The sequence below is a fragment of the Pan troglodytes genome, chromosome 2 (genome assembly GCF_028858775.2).
Source record: "Pan troglodytes isolate AG18354 chromosome 2, NHGRI_mPanTro3-v2.0_pri, whole genome shotgun sequence".
Taxonomy (NCBI): Eukaryota; Metazoa; Chordata; class Mammalia; order Primates; family Hominidae; genus Pan; species Pan troglodytes.
In genome coordinates, this window is record NC_086015.1 from 20,607,001 (window position 1) to 20,624,960 (window position 17,960).

At 41.2% G+C, this 17,960-nt stretch overlaps 1 protein-coding gene across 2 annotated transcripts in view; it reads right to left on the bottom strand.

The window, feature by feature from the left end:
* DAZL (deleted in azoospermia like) overlaps positions 1-17,960 on the bottom strand; it is a 51,341-nt gene that overhangs the window by 16,783 nt on the left and 16,598 nt on the right. The window contains exon 1 of one of the 2 annotated variants that reach the window (XM_516314.9): positions 1,728-2,520. The exons of the other annotated variant lie outside the window; for it this stretch is intronic. Coding sequence (XP_516314.3) covers positions 1,728-1,730 — 3 coding nt within the window. The 5' untranslated portion in view covers positions 1,731-2,520. Of the gene's footprint in view, positions 1-1,727; positions 2,521-17,960 lie in introns of those variants that run through there. 2 annotated transcript variants of the gene reach the window in all.

Genomic DNA, 17,960 nt, shown 5'->3' on the forward strand with positions numbered 1-17,960 from the left:
TTTCTGTTTTTAGTAGCGATGGGGTTTCGTCATATTAGCCAGGCTGGTCTCGAACTCCTGACCTCAAGTGATCCACCCGCCTCAGCCTCCTAAAGAGATTGATTACAGGCGTGAGCCACCGCGCCCAGACAGTGATAGTATTGTTTTAATATTGAAAAAGTATTCATCATAAGCGAATTCGGTAAAATAATGGTATAATTTTTAACATATACTGAAAATTAAAATTATCTTCAGAATAATGCCCACATCAATTGAAAGATGCAAGTTGTAAAATAGTATTATGCAGCACGGTGTAACTCTTGTAAAAGTTGGCCCATCTACATGCAATACATGCATAAAAATAATCTAGAAGGTCATACATGTACAAAAATTTAACGGTTATAAGTGTTGGGATTAAGATGGATTGCTATTTTCTTACAGCGATTGTTTTCAAATGAGTAAACATGCTACTTTTATAATCAGAAAAATAATCCAATGAAACAATTCGGATTTAACTCTAAAAATGAAAAGTGTTATCATAAATAATTACTTATAACTCAAGGTGATTACTTTTTATTAGCATGGATAACTATATGTTGCACAATTACACATAATAGGTGTTTATTTTTATTTTAATGTTTATACATGGTAATATAAACTGTGTATAAATTTCCTCCCTGAAGAGACTGAGAATTATCAATGCAGACACACACACAGCATGTAATACGCGCGTTCGTGACTCAGTGGTTGGTCTGCGTGTTCAGAGCTGCATCTCGTGGTGGCGCTGAAGCAACGCTAGGCATTTACCAAACTCACAAAAACGCACACCCAACGCTATCTACCAAATGGACATTTTGTTAAAGGATCCTGGTTTATCGAGAGGCGAGAGGGAAAAAGCTGTACCCAGAATTTAAAAATTCTAAAATTCTTCATGGTAACTACTGAAACCAACCTCGTGCGGCAAAGATGGCGTCAGGCGAGCTTTTCTGTCTGTCGCCGCCACACGAGGGAGCCGCCATCAGCAAGTCCCCAGCAGCTGACAGGCGCGAGGGGATCAGAGGCACTTCCGGCCCAGCCCCCTCAGCTACAGGGCCATGCCTTCAGGACGCCCCACACCCCACGCTGAGGCCCCCACGAACCCCGCCCACCCCACCAAGTACAGGGACCAGGAGGGAACCACTTCCTAAGGAAGCTCCCGCCCTCGAAGTTTAAGAAGCCAAGTCCCTCAGCAGGCCCGCCGCCATCTTGCGGAGCCACGGGGAGAGCGCGCCAGAAATGAGGCCGGCGGGGCGGAGGCGCGTGGGAGTGGGGGAGGGGCGGAGGCGCGTGGGAGTGGGGGAGGGGCGGAGGCGCGTGGGAGTGGGGGAGCGCGTGGGAGTGGGGGCGGGGTGGGGCAGTCGGGGGTGGGGAACCCGCACCCCAAACCTCTGCCAGTAGAGAACCCGAACCGGGAAATGGGTGCCTCAAGAAGGCCGTGGCCCTTGCACGCGGCCGGCGAGGCAGCGCGTCCTCGGGGCCCACCCCCACCTTGCCGCCCTTGGCGTCCCGCGCCTGCCTCTCTGTGTAGGCCGCGCCACTGCCAGGCCGCCTCTCCCCACTCTGTGGGCCATGGCTGTGGTGCGTCCCGGCAGGTGCCCCCCAAACAGGAAAGCCGAGGATGACTTCACTTTCCGACCCTGCAGAGCCGAGTTTCACCCACGAGTGAAGACTCCGCCAGCCTTGCCCCTCGGGCCTCTCCCTCAACTCACCATGATGGCGGCAGGCAGCAGTTCCCGACCGGCTCGAGGAGGAGCAGAGGCTGTGCTTGGCGCACCACTTCTGGGGCTGCTGTGAGGTCCGCTGGAACCCGCTGCGCGGCTTCGAGTGGTCAAAGGAGCCAAAGATGAAGAGAAAAGGAAAACCAAGAGCGGGTGACAAGGCTGAGGAGCCCCGAAAGGTGGACCGTCAGGCTGAGGAGCGCAGGCGGACTGAGGCGTGGTCCGCGGGGCTCAGGGAGGTGGCTCCTGCGCCGGGTATCGGGGCGCGTGGTACCGGCCTCAGCCAATGGGTGGCAGCGCCCCCGCCCCCTGCGTGGGGGGGCTGCGGGGGACGACGGCGCCCACGCGGCGGGGGCGTAGGGTACGCAGGGTACGCAGCGCATGTGCGCAGGTCCGGTGCCTCAGTCCCAGGAAGGCGCCGCACTCACATAGACCCAGAGACACACACATCACCCCCAAAACACCCTTGAAATAAGTATGCATACTGAAATGTATGGTATAGTTTACAAAAATGATAATCTAATGTGTCTAGGCTGCAGTTTCCAAATGGCTTCTCTAAGGCACAGGGTTAGCGCCATCACTTTTAGCTTCACACTCACCCCAAAATCTTTTTTAAATGCCTACAGAAATAAATCGAAGCAAGTCTGTGGAAAACAGAAGGAGACATCAACAGGCCAGAAACTTGGACTCCTTTCTGTCAAGTTTGAGATAGAAGGGGTTGGATGGGAGGAAATGCCAGTTTGACATTCAGGATGTTTGTTCTTTCAAGAAATAGTTACCGAGTGCCTGTGATTACCAGGTACAGCAGATGCAGGAGTGAACAGAATAACAGAACATGTCTTTGCTCAGGGATCTTACATTTTAATGGGAGAATTCACCTTCCAGGCCTTACAGGAAGGCGCTAGGCCTGCCTAGAGAATTCTAGAACATTCTTAAGGTCAGAGTACGGGCGTAGAGCAGGAGCGAGCTGTGGGCCAGTTGGTGGAGCCAATCACGTAACTTTGGGAAGCACTGCTGCACCTTAGCTATACACACAGGGCTAAGTAGCTATGACCTTTATCCACAAACTTCACCTCTGTACTGACGGAAAGCATTAAAATGTTACTTTTTGAGCTGGCAAAACGGTGGACTTCTATAACGTGAGCAGTATCTCATTACTAACACCTAGTAATGCGGGATTTAAAAAAAACGTTTTATTTTCAATATGCAGCTAAACCCATAAGAAAAGAAGGGAAATTCCAAGTACCAAAAATAAACTGAAAACCAGAGCAATGACTTATTCAACTGATTCTTCTCCTGCCCGGGATATGGGGGGCTGGGCTGTAGGGCAGCCAGTCATACTAGTTTGCCCAGGACTTACATGATTTTAGCACTGAGAAATTCCTACGTCCCTAAGGAAACCAGAAGGATTGGTCATCCTAGGTGTGGGCAAAGTGTTGTTACTCTCTGTAACTTGAGATCTGGATGTTTAGTGGTAGGAGGTAAGGGCTCAGGGTGGGAGCTGGAACTGAGTACTCTGCAAAACGCCATTGTCCCTAAAATCCTTAGGAAAAGGATGGAGTAGGGAAAATGTGAAACACCCATGGCGAGCAGATGAGGAGGCTTGTCCCATCTCTGGATGAAGAAAATATGTATTTAACTCTGATTAAATTTCAAAACTCTAGACCTGCATTTCATCAAACTTTGGAGTTTAAATCTATAATATATTATTGGAATCCCCAAGCCAAGAAATGGATCCTCCTACACCATCACCCTCTCTCCTGCCTTAAGAGATCCTAGACATGGGGCATCTAGAATGCCTGGCAGAAGCAAACATAAAACCGACTTGAATGAATGCTTCTGCAACCTAGGCTGAAAGTGATTCTGATAAGAAAATGACCCTTTAATGAAAAGCTCACAATAAAAAATTATACAATACTACTTACCTTGAATAAGAATGGCATACGAAAAAGAAAGTTAAAATGTCAAAAACTAACAGAAGCAGCTTCTTTTGCATTGTGTATACATGGTTTTTTTTTCTTTTTCTCACAGTTTTTTTCCTCAACTTATTTGGAGTAATGCTCGCGCTCTGGCTCTCTCTCTCTCTCTCTATGTGTGTGTGTATATATGTGTGTGTATATATAATATTAATTATTATTAATTAATTATTATATTATATTATTAATTATATTATATTAATTATATATATTTTATATATTATATATATATTTTTATATATATATATATATTTTTTTTTTTGAGACAGAGTCTCGCTCTGTTGCCCAGGCTGGAGTGCAGTGGCACAATCTCGGCTCACTGCAAGCCCCGCCTCCTGGGTTCATGCCATTCTCCTGCCTCAGCCTCCCGAGTAGCTGGGACTATAGGCGCCTGCCACCAAGCCCGGCTAATTTTGTTTTTGTATTTTTAGTAGAAATGGGGTTTCACCGTGTTAGCTAGGATGGTCTCAATCTCCTGACCTCGTGATCCGCCCGCCTCAGCCACCCAAAGTGCTGGGATTACAGGCGTGAGCCAATGCACTCTGTATTTTTAAGTGATTTGTATTACTATTTTAAAATGTAAACTTAAAATATAAAGCTAATAAATAGCTTTACTTTCTTCTTGAATAATGCAAAGGCCTTTAGGATGTCTTAGCTCTACACACCCTCCCCTCTCTCAGTTTATAAGTTATTCACTATTTTAGTTCTATCCTGGTTTCATCATATAAATTGGACATCGTTTTTTAGACACACCCACATATGTAACAACATTTTGCTTACCATTTCTTTGCATATCTCAGATCTTCCTTCTGAATCATTTTCCTTGTGCCTTTAGCAAATTCTTTAGAATTTCCTTGAATCAGAGTGTGATGTGGTAAACCCTTGCGTTTTTTTCCACCTGAAATATTTTGATTTTTCCCTGCTGTTTCATGATAATTCTACTGAATATATAATTTTAGGTTTACAGGTATTTTTTCCCCCTCAGAATATTGAGCATATTACTCTGTTATCTTCTATTTTCTATTGCTACTGAGAAATCTGCTGTCAGTCTTTTTGATGTTTAAGACCAATTTTTCTTTGGTGTTCTGAATTTTCACAATGATGTAAGTAGATGTGGAGTTTTAAAAAATTTCTCCTGCTTAGGAGTTTTAAGACTTTCTGGATTTGTGTATTAGCTCTTAATAATTCTGAACAGTTTCACCCATTTTCTTGTTAAAGATTAGCTGGTTAAGGGATTAAACATTATTTGTATTTTATATTTCATAAGTTATTCTTATAATTTACTTTTCTTTAGATCATGAATTTTTCAAAGGTTGGTGCTGTTTTCTTGAAATCGCTTAATAGAATTTTATCTAAGATCAAAACTGACTGTATCCATTTCAGTGTGTTAAGATTAGTGGCATAATTCGTATCAGTTCAGAAATAAATCTCTATATTGCTTCCTATATGGGGGGAGAAGAAAAAAACGCTGGTGTCTTTGAACACCTCTGCCAGTTCTTCTGTGCTCCTAAAGCCTACGGCTTTGGAAAGAAGGCTATGTTTGTATAGGCACTTGAACTTCACTTCTGCAAATCATTTTCAAGATTTTTGTTATATCTGCCCTGAGTCTCTATTATTATTTACCTGTTTTAAAAATTAACTTCTTGTCCTAAACAACAATATTTGCAAGATCAGACTTACTGTTTTAGCTACATTTTTTTAACAATGACATTAAAATAAATACAGAATGATTAGAATTTAAAACAATGTTTGTTTATGCATCACTTCATACCACATTCTCCCAGGGCAGCGAGTAACATAGTTTTGGGAAACACTGGATTAGCAGAACTCTATAGAGCTTTAGATATGCAAACTTAGGCCCAAGGGACTAAAGAGTAGAGTTTCAAATTGTTCTGCCTAATAAATGAGAGTAATCATATTACAAGGGGAGAAACCAAGCAAGACAGGGAAATTGGAGGTCCTGGAAGCTGGAGAAAAGAAGTAACCTTGCAGGTCAGCATGTTAGCTCATGCTTGTAATCCCCACACTTTGGGAGGCTGAGGCCAATGGATCACTTGAGTTCAGGAGTTTGAGACCAGTCTGGGCAATGTGGTGAAACCCCGTCTCTACCAAAAATACAAGAAATTAGCTGGGTGTGGCAGCGTGCACCTGTGGTCCCTGCTCCTCAGGAGGCTGAGGTGGGAGGATCATTTGAGTGTGGGAGGTGGAGGTTGTAGTGAGCCAAGATCACCCCACTGCATTCCAGCCTGGGTGACACAGTGAGACTCTGTCTCAAAAAAATAAAATAAAAAATAACCTTGCAAAGTGACAAAAAGTTGGAGCCTGCAGTGAAAGGTATCTGAGTACATTAGAATCATGTGGGGAACTTTAAAAAATTTATATGCCCATGCCTCACCCCAAACCAATTAAATCAGCTGAGGGCAAGGCTCATAAGTCAGTGTGTGTGTGTGTGTGTGTGTATATATATACATATATATATATAAATGTTTCTCTAGTTACTCCAGTATGCAGCCATATTTGAAAATCGGTGCTATAGAGCCTTGCTACTCAAAGTGTGATCCTCAGATCAGCAGCTTCACATCACGTGAGTGCTGTAGAATCTCAGGCCCCACCCTAAACCTACTGAATCAGAATCTGCATTTTAACAAGATCTCCAAATGGCTCATGTGCACACTGAAGGTGAAGAAACATTGCCATAGAGAGCACTTGTCATAAACAACTTACCTCCCTGGATTTGAGAATCCTTCACCTTAACAAAGTAAGAGTCTAGTTTCTCAGCCTTTCTTGCAGCTACAGCTTGGGCAGATGACCTACACAACATCAATGAGATGCAGCCATCCTAAATTTTGAATAGGGGACTAATGATGCCATAATGAAAGGACTGCAGAGAATACTTTCTGGAGAAGAGTATCAACAGCAGCAGCAGCCATGGTATAGGTTAGAGCTGCAATGACTGCTACTGTCAGTTGTGCAAACCATGGTGTACTCAGTGCCAGCTGAGGTTTCTTCACTGGACAAGTTCTGCAGCATGATTTCGTGTGTCATTCCTGGAGACAACCTGGCCCTTTGGTTCATTTTGAGATTCTGTGAGCTAGTTACCCAATAAATTTTAATAAGTTCTTTTCCTGCTTAAACCAGCCAAAACTTCTGTGACTATTGCTTACAACAAAGCTTCTGGACTACATTAGGTGATGAGTGAGGTCAGCCAAACTGCTTTTAAAAAGAAAGTTAACAGCTAAAAGATTTATGACTCTTTGCTGTGATTATGTAGCAATGTCCTGCTATTGTGTCCAACCTTTAGTAAGCTTCCAGTACACACACAAATGCCTTATGTCAGTGGTGTTTTGCGAGGAGTGTCAAGGACACTCTCCATTGCAACATGGGACAGGGATAGCATGCTGATCTACAGCAAGATGACCCATAGATGAAATAATTCAGCAGGAACAGTAGCTTACAGCCAAAAGTGACCTGGAAAAGCAAAAATCATAAGCTCAGTATTCCCAGCAAGATAGAAAGAAATATGTGCTATTTCCATTGCATGTAAGCAGATGTTTAAACCAATTCCATTTAAATCTCAAGGTATGGTGCCTCGTCTTTTATTGGGCCTGCATTCATGTGGTCCAGCATAGCAACACACATCTCATGTACACTTGTGAATACTTGCAGAGACATCTATCAACTGAGCAATGTTGCTTAAGCCCTGCTTATTCACCTTTAACCCTGGTACCTGCAATAATAGTTTATTCACTCAAAACTTAAATCTCCTAAGCAGGTCGTCTGAATTTTGGGGTTGGTCTGAAGCAAACTGACATAATCTTCACGATGGCCTCATGATACTTGCCTAAATATTTAACTGAAAAATAATTGACTTGTTAAAAGTAATAATATTGACACTAGGCACTGATACTAATACGGTACATACTATGTACCAGGCATTATTCTAATTATCTTACTTCTACTAGTAGTTCATCTAATCCTCCTAACAATAGTAGGTGCTATTATTATCCCAATTTTACAGAGAAGGAAGCAGAGGTGCACAGAGGTTGTATAACTTGCCTGAGATGATAGTTGGTAAGTATCAGAGCTGAATTTAAACCCAGTCAGACTTTAAAGTCTGAGTTCTCAACCAGTATGCTATATTAGCAAACTACATGGAGGAAGAATGGGCTAATATAGTGGGACAAAGTTATGTATTAAATCTCTTGTTCCCATGAGAGTAGCTAAACAAAGAAGCAAAACCCCAAATAACACTATGGTCTGAATGTTTGCCCTCCTCACCTATTCATATGTTGAAACCCTAGTCCCTGAGGTGATGGTATTAGGAAGTGGAGCCTTTGGGAGATAATTAGGTCATGAGGGCAGAGCTTTCATGAATGGGATTGATGCCCTTATAAAAGAGGACTGAGGGAGCTTAGTCACTCCTTCTACCATGTAAGAATACAGCAAGAAGTTGGCAGCCTGCACCCCAGAAAAGGGTCCTCACCAGAACCTCACCATGCTGACACCCTGATCTTGGACTAGCCGGTCTCCAGAACTGTGAGATACAAATTTCTGTTGTTTATAAGCCACCCAGTTTAAGATATTTTTATTGTAAGACCCTGAACAGATTAAGAAAGGTGGTACCGGGAGAGGGGTGCTGCTATAATAAATGCCTAAAACTATGGAATCAGCTTTGGAACTGGGTAATGGGTAGAGGCTGGAAGAGTTTTGACATGTATCGTAGAAAAATCCTACATTGCTGTGAACAGACCAGGCCATAAAGGGCTGGTTTTGATGGGGGCTTGGAAGGAGAAAAGGAGAGCTGTAGAGAAAGCTTGACTCTTCTTAGAGAGTGCCTAAGTAGTTGTGAACAGACTTGATAGAAATATGGACAGTAAAAGCCATTCTGATGTGAGGGACATGTTATTGGAAACTAGAGGAAAGGCAATCCTTGTTATAAAGTAGCAACGAACTTGGATGAATCATGTTCGTGTACTAGTGTTTTGTGGAATATTGCTTTTATTATAGCAGCCTGAACAGATGAGACACCAACCTACACTAATGAATTGCTCCAAAACAATTGGCCCTTGAGGAGCCTATCTGCTTAACAAAAATAAAATTTCCACATTTCCTTCTGAATTTTGCTTGTTAACAAATCTTTCAGTACTTTTTTCAAATGTTGGAATCAATCTTATCTCTACACCACTGACTCCCTACTCACACACATACTTCTCCCAGTTGCTTTGAAACTGCTTTTTCTGCATCAAGAGGCATCACTGCTGAGCGAACCCTTGCAAATCAGAGAGGTAGAAGCTGTTGAACACTTGTGGAAGAAGCAGAGAGAAAAAGCTGGTAGAACTCACTCTTTTTCCTTTCCTCATCCCTAATCACTCTCACCTCCATTTCCATAGTTTTATTCTTTCTATGTTAATTTTTTGTTTCCTATCCTTTTTTGACAATATGGTAATACATAATATGTGTCCCTTTCTTTAAAAAATTAAAAACATTAAGGTAGGCTTAAGTTACCTTTTGACCACCAGCTCTACATCCCAGATCCATCCCCAGAGATTGGTAGTTTGGTGTAAATCCTTTCAGATGTTTTTCTAGGTGTTTTCTTTTAACACTTATATAGAACATTTTCTATTTGAACTTATAGAACATATGGATACATAAAATATGTGGTATTTTTATTATACTTGTAATAGAGAAATTATATTCATATAACAATGTTATATATAACTTATAGAAAATATATGCTTACACTATGTATTTATACTTAAAGGGTATATAGAGGGAATATATATTATTTTGGGGTATATGTTCTTGAACAAAAATGCTGTTAAAATGTATGTAACTTGATTTTTTTCCTCCAACAATATGACTCAGAAATATCTACATTACTAGGTAGATATATTTTTTTTCTTTTTTAGAAATGGAGTCTTGCTATGTTGCCCAGGCTGGCCTGGAACCTCTGGGTTCAAGTGATCCTCCCACCTCAGCCTCTGAGTAGCTGGGACTAATGGGGTGTACCATCACACCCAGTTACTCAGAAATTTCTAATGTCAGCATATAGATCTACCTAATTCCTTTTAACTTTGGCATAATTTTACATAATATGGATATGCCACAGTTATTAGCCATTCCCTGGTCAATTGACATTTAGGTCTTTTGTACTTTGTCATGGTTATAAATAATATACAATGAAACTGTCTCATTGGAGACACATGAGTATTTTTTTTTCTGGGGTGAACACCAAGAAGTATATCTGCCAGTTCATAGATATGCACATTTCAAATTTTAATAGATATCACAAAATTGCCCTTTAAAGTGTTGTGCCAATGTATACCCATTTACACTCCACCATCAGTGAGTTAGTCTTCATTTATCTATTCACTTTCCAATATTGATATCACCACTCTTTAATTTGCCTACCTGATGGTCAAGAAATGGCATCTCGTTTTCATTTTACTTTGCATTTCCCTGATTGCTCATGGAGTTAAATTTTTTTCTACTGTTTGTTGACTGTTCAGGTTCCTCATCATTGAATGACCTGTTTATAGTCTCTGGCCAATTTTCCTTTGAGTTGCTTGTCTTTTTCATATTGTTTTGTGGGAATCTGGCTTCCCTCTTTTTTTTTTTTTTGTTGAGATGGAGTCTGGCTTTGTCGCCCAGGCTGGTGTGCAGTGGCATGATCTCGGCTCACTGCAACCTCCGCCTCCTGGATTCAAGCGATTCTCCTGCCTCAGCCTCCCGAGTAGCTGGGACTACAGGTGCATGTCACCACGTGCGGCTAATTTTTGTAATTTTAGTAGGAGAGATGGGGTTTCACCACATTGGTTAGGCTGGTCTCGAACCCCTGACCTCAGGGGATCCACCCACTTTGGCCTCCCAAAATGCTGGGATTACAGGTGTTAGCCACCACGGCCGGCCAGCTTCCTTCTTTATTTTCCTCCTCAGTCCCTCAGGCAAAGGTGCAGTGGTATTGGTGCCTCTTTGAAGTGTTCCAGTCCAGTGTAATGAACGAGAGTTACATTAATTTCCAAGAATTTCTTTCCCTAAACTGGAGTGATTTAAGCCATGAATCAGAGAGGGAGGGAAATTTCTGGTGTAAACATCAACCACTGAACCTTTCAATGTCTTTGAACCCATCAACTTCGCTGGACCTCTTCCTAAAAAATCAGATGAGAGCTGTTACTCAAGTCAGTTAGCTCTGTACTTTCAAACATTTTTTTTAAGGAGCTCAAGGAATTGCCAAAGAAAAGGAAAACTGTTTGGTGTGATTTCTAAAGAGCTTTCCTAAATATTGCATTTTTTAGGCAATGTGACAGTCTCAAAGCACTTTGTTGAGGGCAACATTTTGTTGTGGTCTGACAACTGTTAAAGTTCTCTTCTTGCCCTGATTCCCTTAATTTAGACTGAGAATATCTGTAGAGAAAAGAAGTGAGACATCACGTGAGTAAATACAACATTGAAAAGCCCAGCATTTACAGATTAGCAGGAAAGGTTCTGACAACAACCTGATTAATGCGAAACTAAACTAAATTAATCTCTGATCACCATGAAAAGGAGAAGCTGAAATGTTTGTTTTTTCCCATGAAGGATTTTTTTCCTGTGTTTTATGTGGAATTGACTAAAAAAAAGTCCACAATTTCAAAACCTTTTTGGCAAAAACTTTGTGTACCTGCAGCTAGCATTTCAGCCAGCATGAGCAAGTACAAGGAAGTGAAAGGACTAAAGAAGAGAATACAGTCAAAGGAAAATCATGGAATAAAGAAAGACCAGACACAGAGATAGTATACATACTTTTTAAAAAAAAGGAAGGAAGTTGAGGGAAACTTTTTTTGTTATTTCCCATATCTAGTCAGTCAACAAGTTTTATTTTGTTTTGTTTTGTTTTGTTTTGTTTTTAAGAGATGGGTATTGTTCTGTCACCTGGGCTGGAGTACGGTGATGTTGTCGTAGCTCACTACAGTCTCAAATTCCTGGGCTCAAGGGATCCTCCCACCTCAGCCTCCCAAGTAGATAGGACCTATGGGTGCATGCCACCATGTCCAGTTAATTTTGTTTTTGTATTTTTTGTAGAGATGGGGTCTAATATGGTTAGGCTTTGTGTCCTCACCCAAATCTCATCTTGAGTTGTAATCCCCATAACCCCGCATGTCAAGGGAGAGACCAGGTGGAGGTAATTGAATCACAGGGGACAGTTTCCCCCATGACATTCTCATGGTAGTGACTTCTCATAAGATCTGATGGTTTTATAAGGGATTATTCCACCTTCACTTGGCACTTTTTCCTGCTGCCTTGTGAAGAAAGTGCCTTGCCTCCCCTTCACCTTCCACCATGATTGTAAGTTTCCTGAGGCCTCTCCAGCCATGCTAAACTGTGAGTCAATTAGACCTCTTTGCTTTATAAATTACCCAGTCTTAGGCAGTTCTTTATAGCAGTATGAAAATGGACTAATACAGTAAGTTGGTACTGCAGAGGGTGGGGTTCTGCTACAAAGATACCCAAAAATGTGGAAGCAACTTTGGAACTGGGTAACAGGCAGAGGTTAGAACAGTTTGGAGGGCTCAGAGAAGACAGGAAAATGTGGGAAAGTTTGGAACTTCCTAGAGACTTGTTGAATGCCTTTGACCAAAATGCTGATAGTGATATGGACAATGAAGTCCAGGCTGAAGTGGTCTCAGATGGAGTTGAGGAACTTGTTGGGAACCAGAATAAAGGTAACTATTGCTATACTTTAGCGAAGAGACTGGCAGCATTCATTTTTCCCCTGTCCTAGAGATCTGTGGAACTTTGATCTCGAAGGAGATGATATAGGGTATCTGGTGGAAGAAATTTCTCAGCAGCAATGTGTTCAAGAATTGACTTGGATGCTCCTAAAAGCATTCAGTTTTATGCGTTCATAAAGAGATGGTTTGGAATTGGAACTTATGTTTAAAAGGGAAGTGGAGTGTAAAAGTTTGGAAAATGTGTAACCTCATGATGTGATAGAAAAGAAAAACCCATTTTCTGAAGAGAAATTTAAGCCAGCTGCAGAAATTTGCATAAGTAACAAGAAGCCAAATGTTAATTGCCAAGACAGTGGAGAAGATGTCTCCAGGGCATGTCAGAGAACTTCATAGCAGCACCTCCCATTACAGGCCTGGAGCCCTAGGAGGAAAAAATGTTTTTGTGGGCTGGGCCCAGGGCCTAGCTGCTTTGGGCAATCTTGGGACTTGGTGCCCTGCGTTCCAGCCATGGCTAAAAGGGGATAACATAGAGTTCAGGCTATTGCTTCAGAGGGTGCTAGCCGCAAGCAACACGTGGTGTTGAGCCTGTGGGTACACAGAAGTCGAGAACTGAGGTTTGGGAACCTCTGCCTAGATTTCAGAGGATGTATGGAAATGCCTGGATGCCCAGGAAGAAGTTTGCTGCAGGGGTGGAGCTCTCGTGGAGAACCTCTGCCAGGGCAGTGCAAAAGAGAAATGTGGGGTTGAAGCCCCTACATAGTCCCCACTGGAGCACTGCCTAGTAGAGGTGTGAGAAGAGAGCCACTGTCCTCCAGACCCCAGAATGGTAGATCCACCGACAGCTTGCACTGTGTTCCTGGAAAAGACACTCAATGCCAGCCTGTGTAAGCAGCCAGCAGAGGGGTTGTACCCTGCAAAGTCATAGGGGCAGAGCTGCCCAAGGCCATGGGAACCCATCTCTTGCATCAGCATGATCTAGATATGAGACATGGAATCAAAGGAGATCACTTCAGAGCTTAAGATTTGACTGCCCTGCAGACTTCAGACTTGCATGGGGTCTGCTGCATCTTCATTTTGGCCAATTTCTCCCATTTGGAATTGATGTATTTACTCAATGCTTGTAGCCCCATTGTATCTAGGAAGTAACTAACTTGCTTTTGATTTTACAGGCTCATAGGCGAGACTTGCCTTGTCTCAGATGAGACTTTGAACTTGGACTTTTGGGTTAAATGCTGGAATGAATTAAGACTTTGGGGGACTGTTGGGAAGGCATGATTAGTTTTGAAATGTGAAAAGGACATGAGATTTGGAAGGAGCCAGGGACGGAATGATATGGTTAGGCTTTGTGTCTCCACCCAAATCTCATCTTGAATTGTAATCCCCATAATCCCCACGTGTCAAGGGAGAGACCAGGTGGAGGTGATTGAAACATGGGGGGCAGTTTCCCCATGCTGTTCTCATAATAGTCAGTGGGTTCTCATGAGATCTGATGGTTTTATAAGGGACTCTTCCCCTTTCACTTGGCACTTCTCCTTCCTGCTACCTTGTGAAGAAGGTGCCTTGCTTCCCCTTTGCCTTCTGCCATAATTGTAAGTTTCCTGAGGCCTCTCCAGCCATTCTGATCCATGAGTCAATTAAACGTCTTTCCTTTATAAATTACCCAGTCTTGGGCAGTTCTTTATAGCAGTATGAAAGTGGACTAATATGGGATCTTACTGTGTTGCTCAGGTTGGTCTTGAACTCCTGGTCTCAAGCAGTCCTCAACCTTTGCATCCCAAAGTGTTAGGATTACAGGCATAAGCCATCATGCCAGGCCAACAAGTTCTTTAAATGGATTCTCTAACAAATCTTCCTTTCCATTTCACCACTTTCTTTTAGACAATAACACATATCCTTGGTTAAAAGAAAACCAGGTCATGTTCTTTTTATTTTGGAATATTCCAATACCTGTATTACCTGTATTCATGCCACCTTAAAACTCTATCAAACACTACTGTCAATATATTGCTTTTCTGCTCTGCTCAGAAACCTTCCAGGGTTCCCTAGTACCAATTTTATTATATTGAATATAAGCTTTAAATTTAAGCTGGCTCTTACAACCCTTCAATATATGACCCCATCCTATCTAGCCCTCATCAGTCTAACCAGCATTGCCTTCTCATACAGCCTTCTGTGTTCTTTCCATTTAAAATGTCCTTCCTGCTTTGCTTTTATTCTCTGAATTCTACCTCTTATTGAAAGTCCAGTCAAGTTTTCCCTTCTTTGTGAAATTTTCTGTCTTGTCCAGTTTATCTTCCCCTCTGGTAGCCATTTCAGTATCCATAGTATGTAATGTGCCATTTTGGATGGCAATACCTATGAAAGTGGGAAAAGTGTTTGGATTTGCATTGGGTTAGCATTGTCCCTAGCACTGCACTTAATGACACTGGGCAATGTACTTACCCTCTCTGAAGCTCCATTTTCTCATCTGTAAAGTGGGGACAATATTGATTTCACCTTAGAGGTAAGGATACCTTTACTTCTTAGGTAAAAGATAGGATAGCTGGAAAGATAGGTATATGGTACTTAACATCATGCCTGCCACAGGAAGAACTACACCAGAAGTGTCAACAATTTCCTTCTTGTCTTCATGTCTCCTTCTGAAAGAATCTATGCCTGCTAGAGCCCCAGAAGAGATACCTACCAGTTTAGATGCTTTTTGGATCTAAGTAACAGAATGCCTAACTAAAAGTAATCAAATAATACTGATTTTAAAAAAAACTAAATTAACATGATACTTCATGTTAATTTAGTGCTGGTGTCGAGGCTCAATGATACATGGCTCTGAATTGCCATCTCTGGGAATCAGTTAGTACCACAAAGCATGACTTACATTCATGCAGCAGAGTCAAGAGTATGGAAGGAAGGAACTCTTTTCCTACAACTTACTATTTTGGAAGAAAACCTTCCCTTGGCTTTCTTTTATGTCTCATTGGCCAGAAATATGTGATGTGTCCAAGCTTGGAGGGATTCTGAGTAAGTACATATCTGGCAGAAGGAAATTGCACTTATCATAATTGACTTGGACCAGCTATGATTCATCTCCTGGGATTGGGTACATTCCTGCCAGAAGTGGTGTTCTATTATCAAAGGAGAAGAGGGAATGGCTATAACATAGGCACCAATCCTATTACTCTTTGGGTAACTCAGGATGCCACATGACCTCTTTCTACTGACCACAACGATTAGATGGGAATAAACATTAACCCAAGCTGAATCAATCAGATTCTCTTTCATTAGGATTTTAATTAAGAGCCCAAGAATCAATAGTTCCTGATTTTGGTGCGTTGGTGGTATAACCAAACTTTAAAACTTTACATTCTATGATATATTCCAATAAAGGCTCCATTTAGTAGGGTTTTGTTTCTCAAAATTAGATTAACCCTGATTAAACCACAGACTCACGTATATGGTCTCTGTTAATGATCACTAAAATAACAGCTGGTATAATATTTACTATCCTATTTTGTTTTTTAATTGTTTCATTCATGTTTGTCTCATCTTGCACACAACCTATAAATTGTTTAAGGCATAAATCAATCATATGTTATTTCTCATAGTTCTTAAAACAGTATTAACAACAAGGTATATTGAGATCCCTTACTATTTGTTGATTGATTGATTGCCACCCCCCCTTTTTTTTTGGGAAAGGATTTCACTCTGTTGCCCAGGCTGGAGTGCAGTGGCGCGATCTCAGCTCACTGCAACCTCCACCTCCTGGGCTCAAGCAATCCTCCCACCTCAGCCCACTGAGTAGCTGGGACTACAGACATATGCCACCACGCCTGGGGCTAATTTTTTGTATTTTTTGTAGAGATGGCATTTTGCCACGTTGCCCAGGCTGTCCTTGAACTCCCAAGCTCAAGTGATCTGCCTGCCTCGGCCTCCTAAAGTGCTGGGATTATAGGCGTGAGCCACCGCGCCCGGCTGCAGTTGCAATCCTTTTTAGTTAATATTTTAAGCTGTTCCAGAAGCAGATAAAAAGAGAAACATGATGATATGTTATCTGTCAGATTAGCAAAATGCAATTCCAGATTGTTGGTTTGATAAATTTAAAGTATTTTAAAATTGATAAAAGAATAAAGAAATATATTCCAAATTGACAAAAGAATAAAGAAATATATTCCAATATACAAACAGTGGTTGTGTGATCTGTTAGTGTTAGGATTTATAGGTCCTATCTATGGGTCTATCTTCATAATACTAATCTAAATTTCAAATTTCTACACATGACATGAATTACTTTCAGAATCTGTAAAAAAAAAAGTTAATTTCAAAAGAAGCAATCAAGAAAAGACAGTTGGCCATTTAGTACATGTTTTTAAATTTTCTTATTTTGTTTATGAGTAGGCTGCAAATGAACTTTAATATTAGAGACACCAACTTTGGTCTTAATTGAATATTATACAAATTAAACTTTGATTTCTTTTTACTTTAGAATAATATTAATCTTGTAGGAAAGTTTAACACAATTTTAAGCACATATACTAGCAAATTACAAGTCTTCTCTTAAAGAACTTCAAAAATTCTTATTTAATTTAAAACATGATTTAAAAATGAACAAAAGACTCCTTGGCTATGTTTTAAGTCTAAAATCATTTGAGTTTTCTTGATATTTCTGTTCACTGTTTAAAAGAAATGCTATTCTGTTAATAGCTCATTCAAATGCTTAATGGGCATTTGTGCAAAGTCTGACCAGTAAAAACAAAATTCCCCCAGAATCCAATATCACCAAAGCTTTTGTTTCAAGTCACAAATTAGACAAATTTGTTTTTTTCTAACACTGAACATTTTGTATCAATCAGCCTCAGTTTAAGTAAATATCCATCTCTTTAGAAAACAAAATTAATATTAGAGATATTTTTGTTAGTAAAAAGAGCCAGATTCAACAAGTTCCAGATGTTGCACCTGGACCACAGATATATCCAAAATAACAAAAAAGGAAATACAATTTTTTGTTTTGTTTTGATTCCAAGCAGAAACAATCACCACTCATGAATTCACATTAGAAAATATATATATATATACTCTTATACTCCATAGGGAAACACCGTTGTTTTAGCAAAGTGCTGCAAGAACTGATGTTATGTAAGTATCACGCCTTCCTATCACAGGATTGGTAGCAGATACACAGATTTGTCATCTTTAAAAAGCCACTGCCGTTGATTTTATAAGAGTTGCCAGGGTCGAATATTCACCCATGCTACATTTGGATGTGTGAGCAAAAGGCAGCTTCCTGATATTTAACTTTCATTGACAGCCCCCATGGGGTGTTAGGGGAGGGTGGAAATGGGAGGGAGGCAAGCTCTAAACTGGCCTGTAGGTAATATTACAGGCTCTGCTGGGGTCATCCCTTTGGGGTAATTTAGTCCCTGTGTCTCAGTTTCAGAATAAAGCTTCTTTCCTCAGATTCTCTCGAAAATGGCAGCTGGTAGATGGGCATTTTATAAGACCTTAAGGCAGTGGAGGAAGAGCCTCTGCTCCATGCTGGGCTCTCA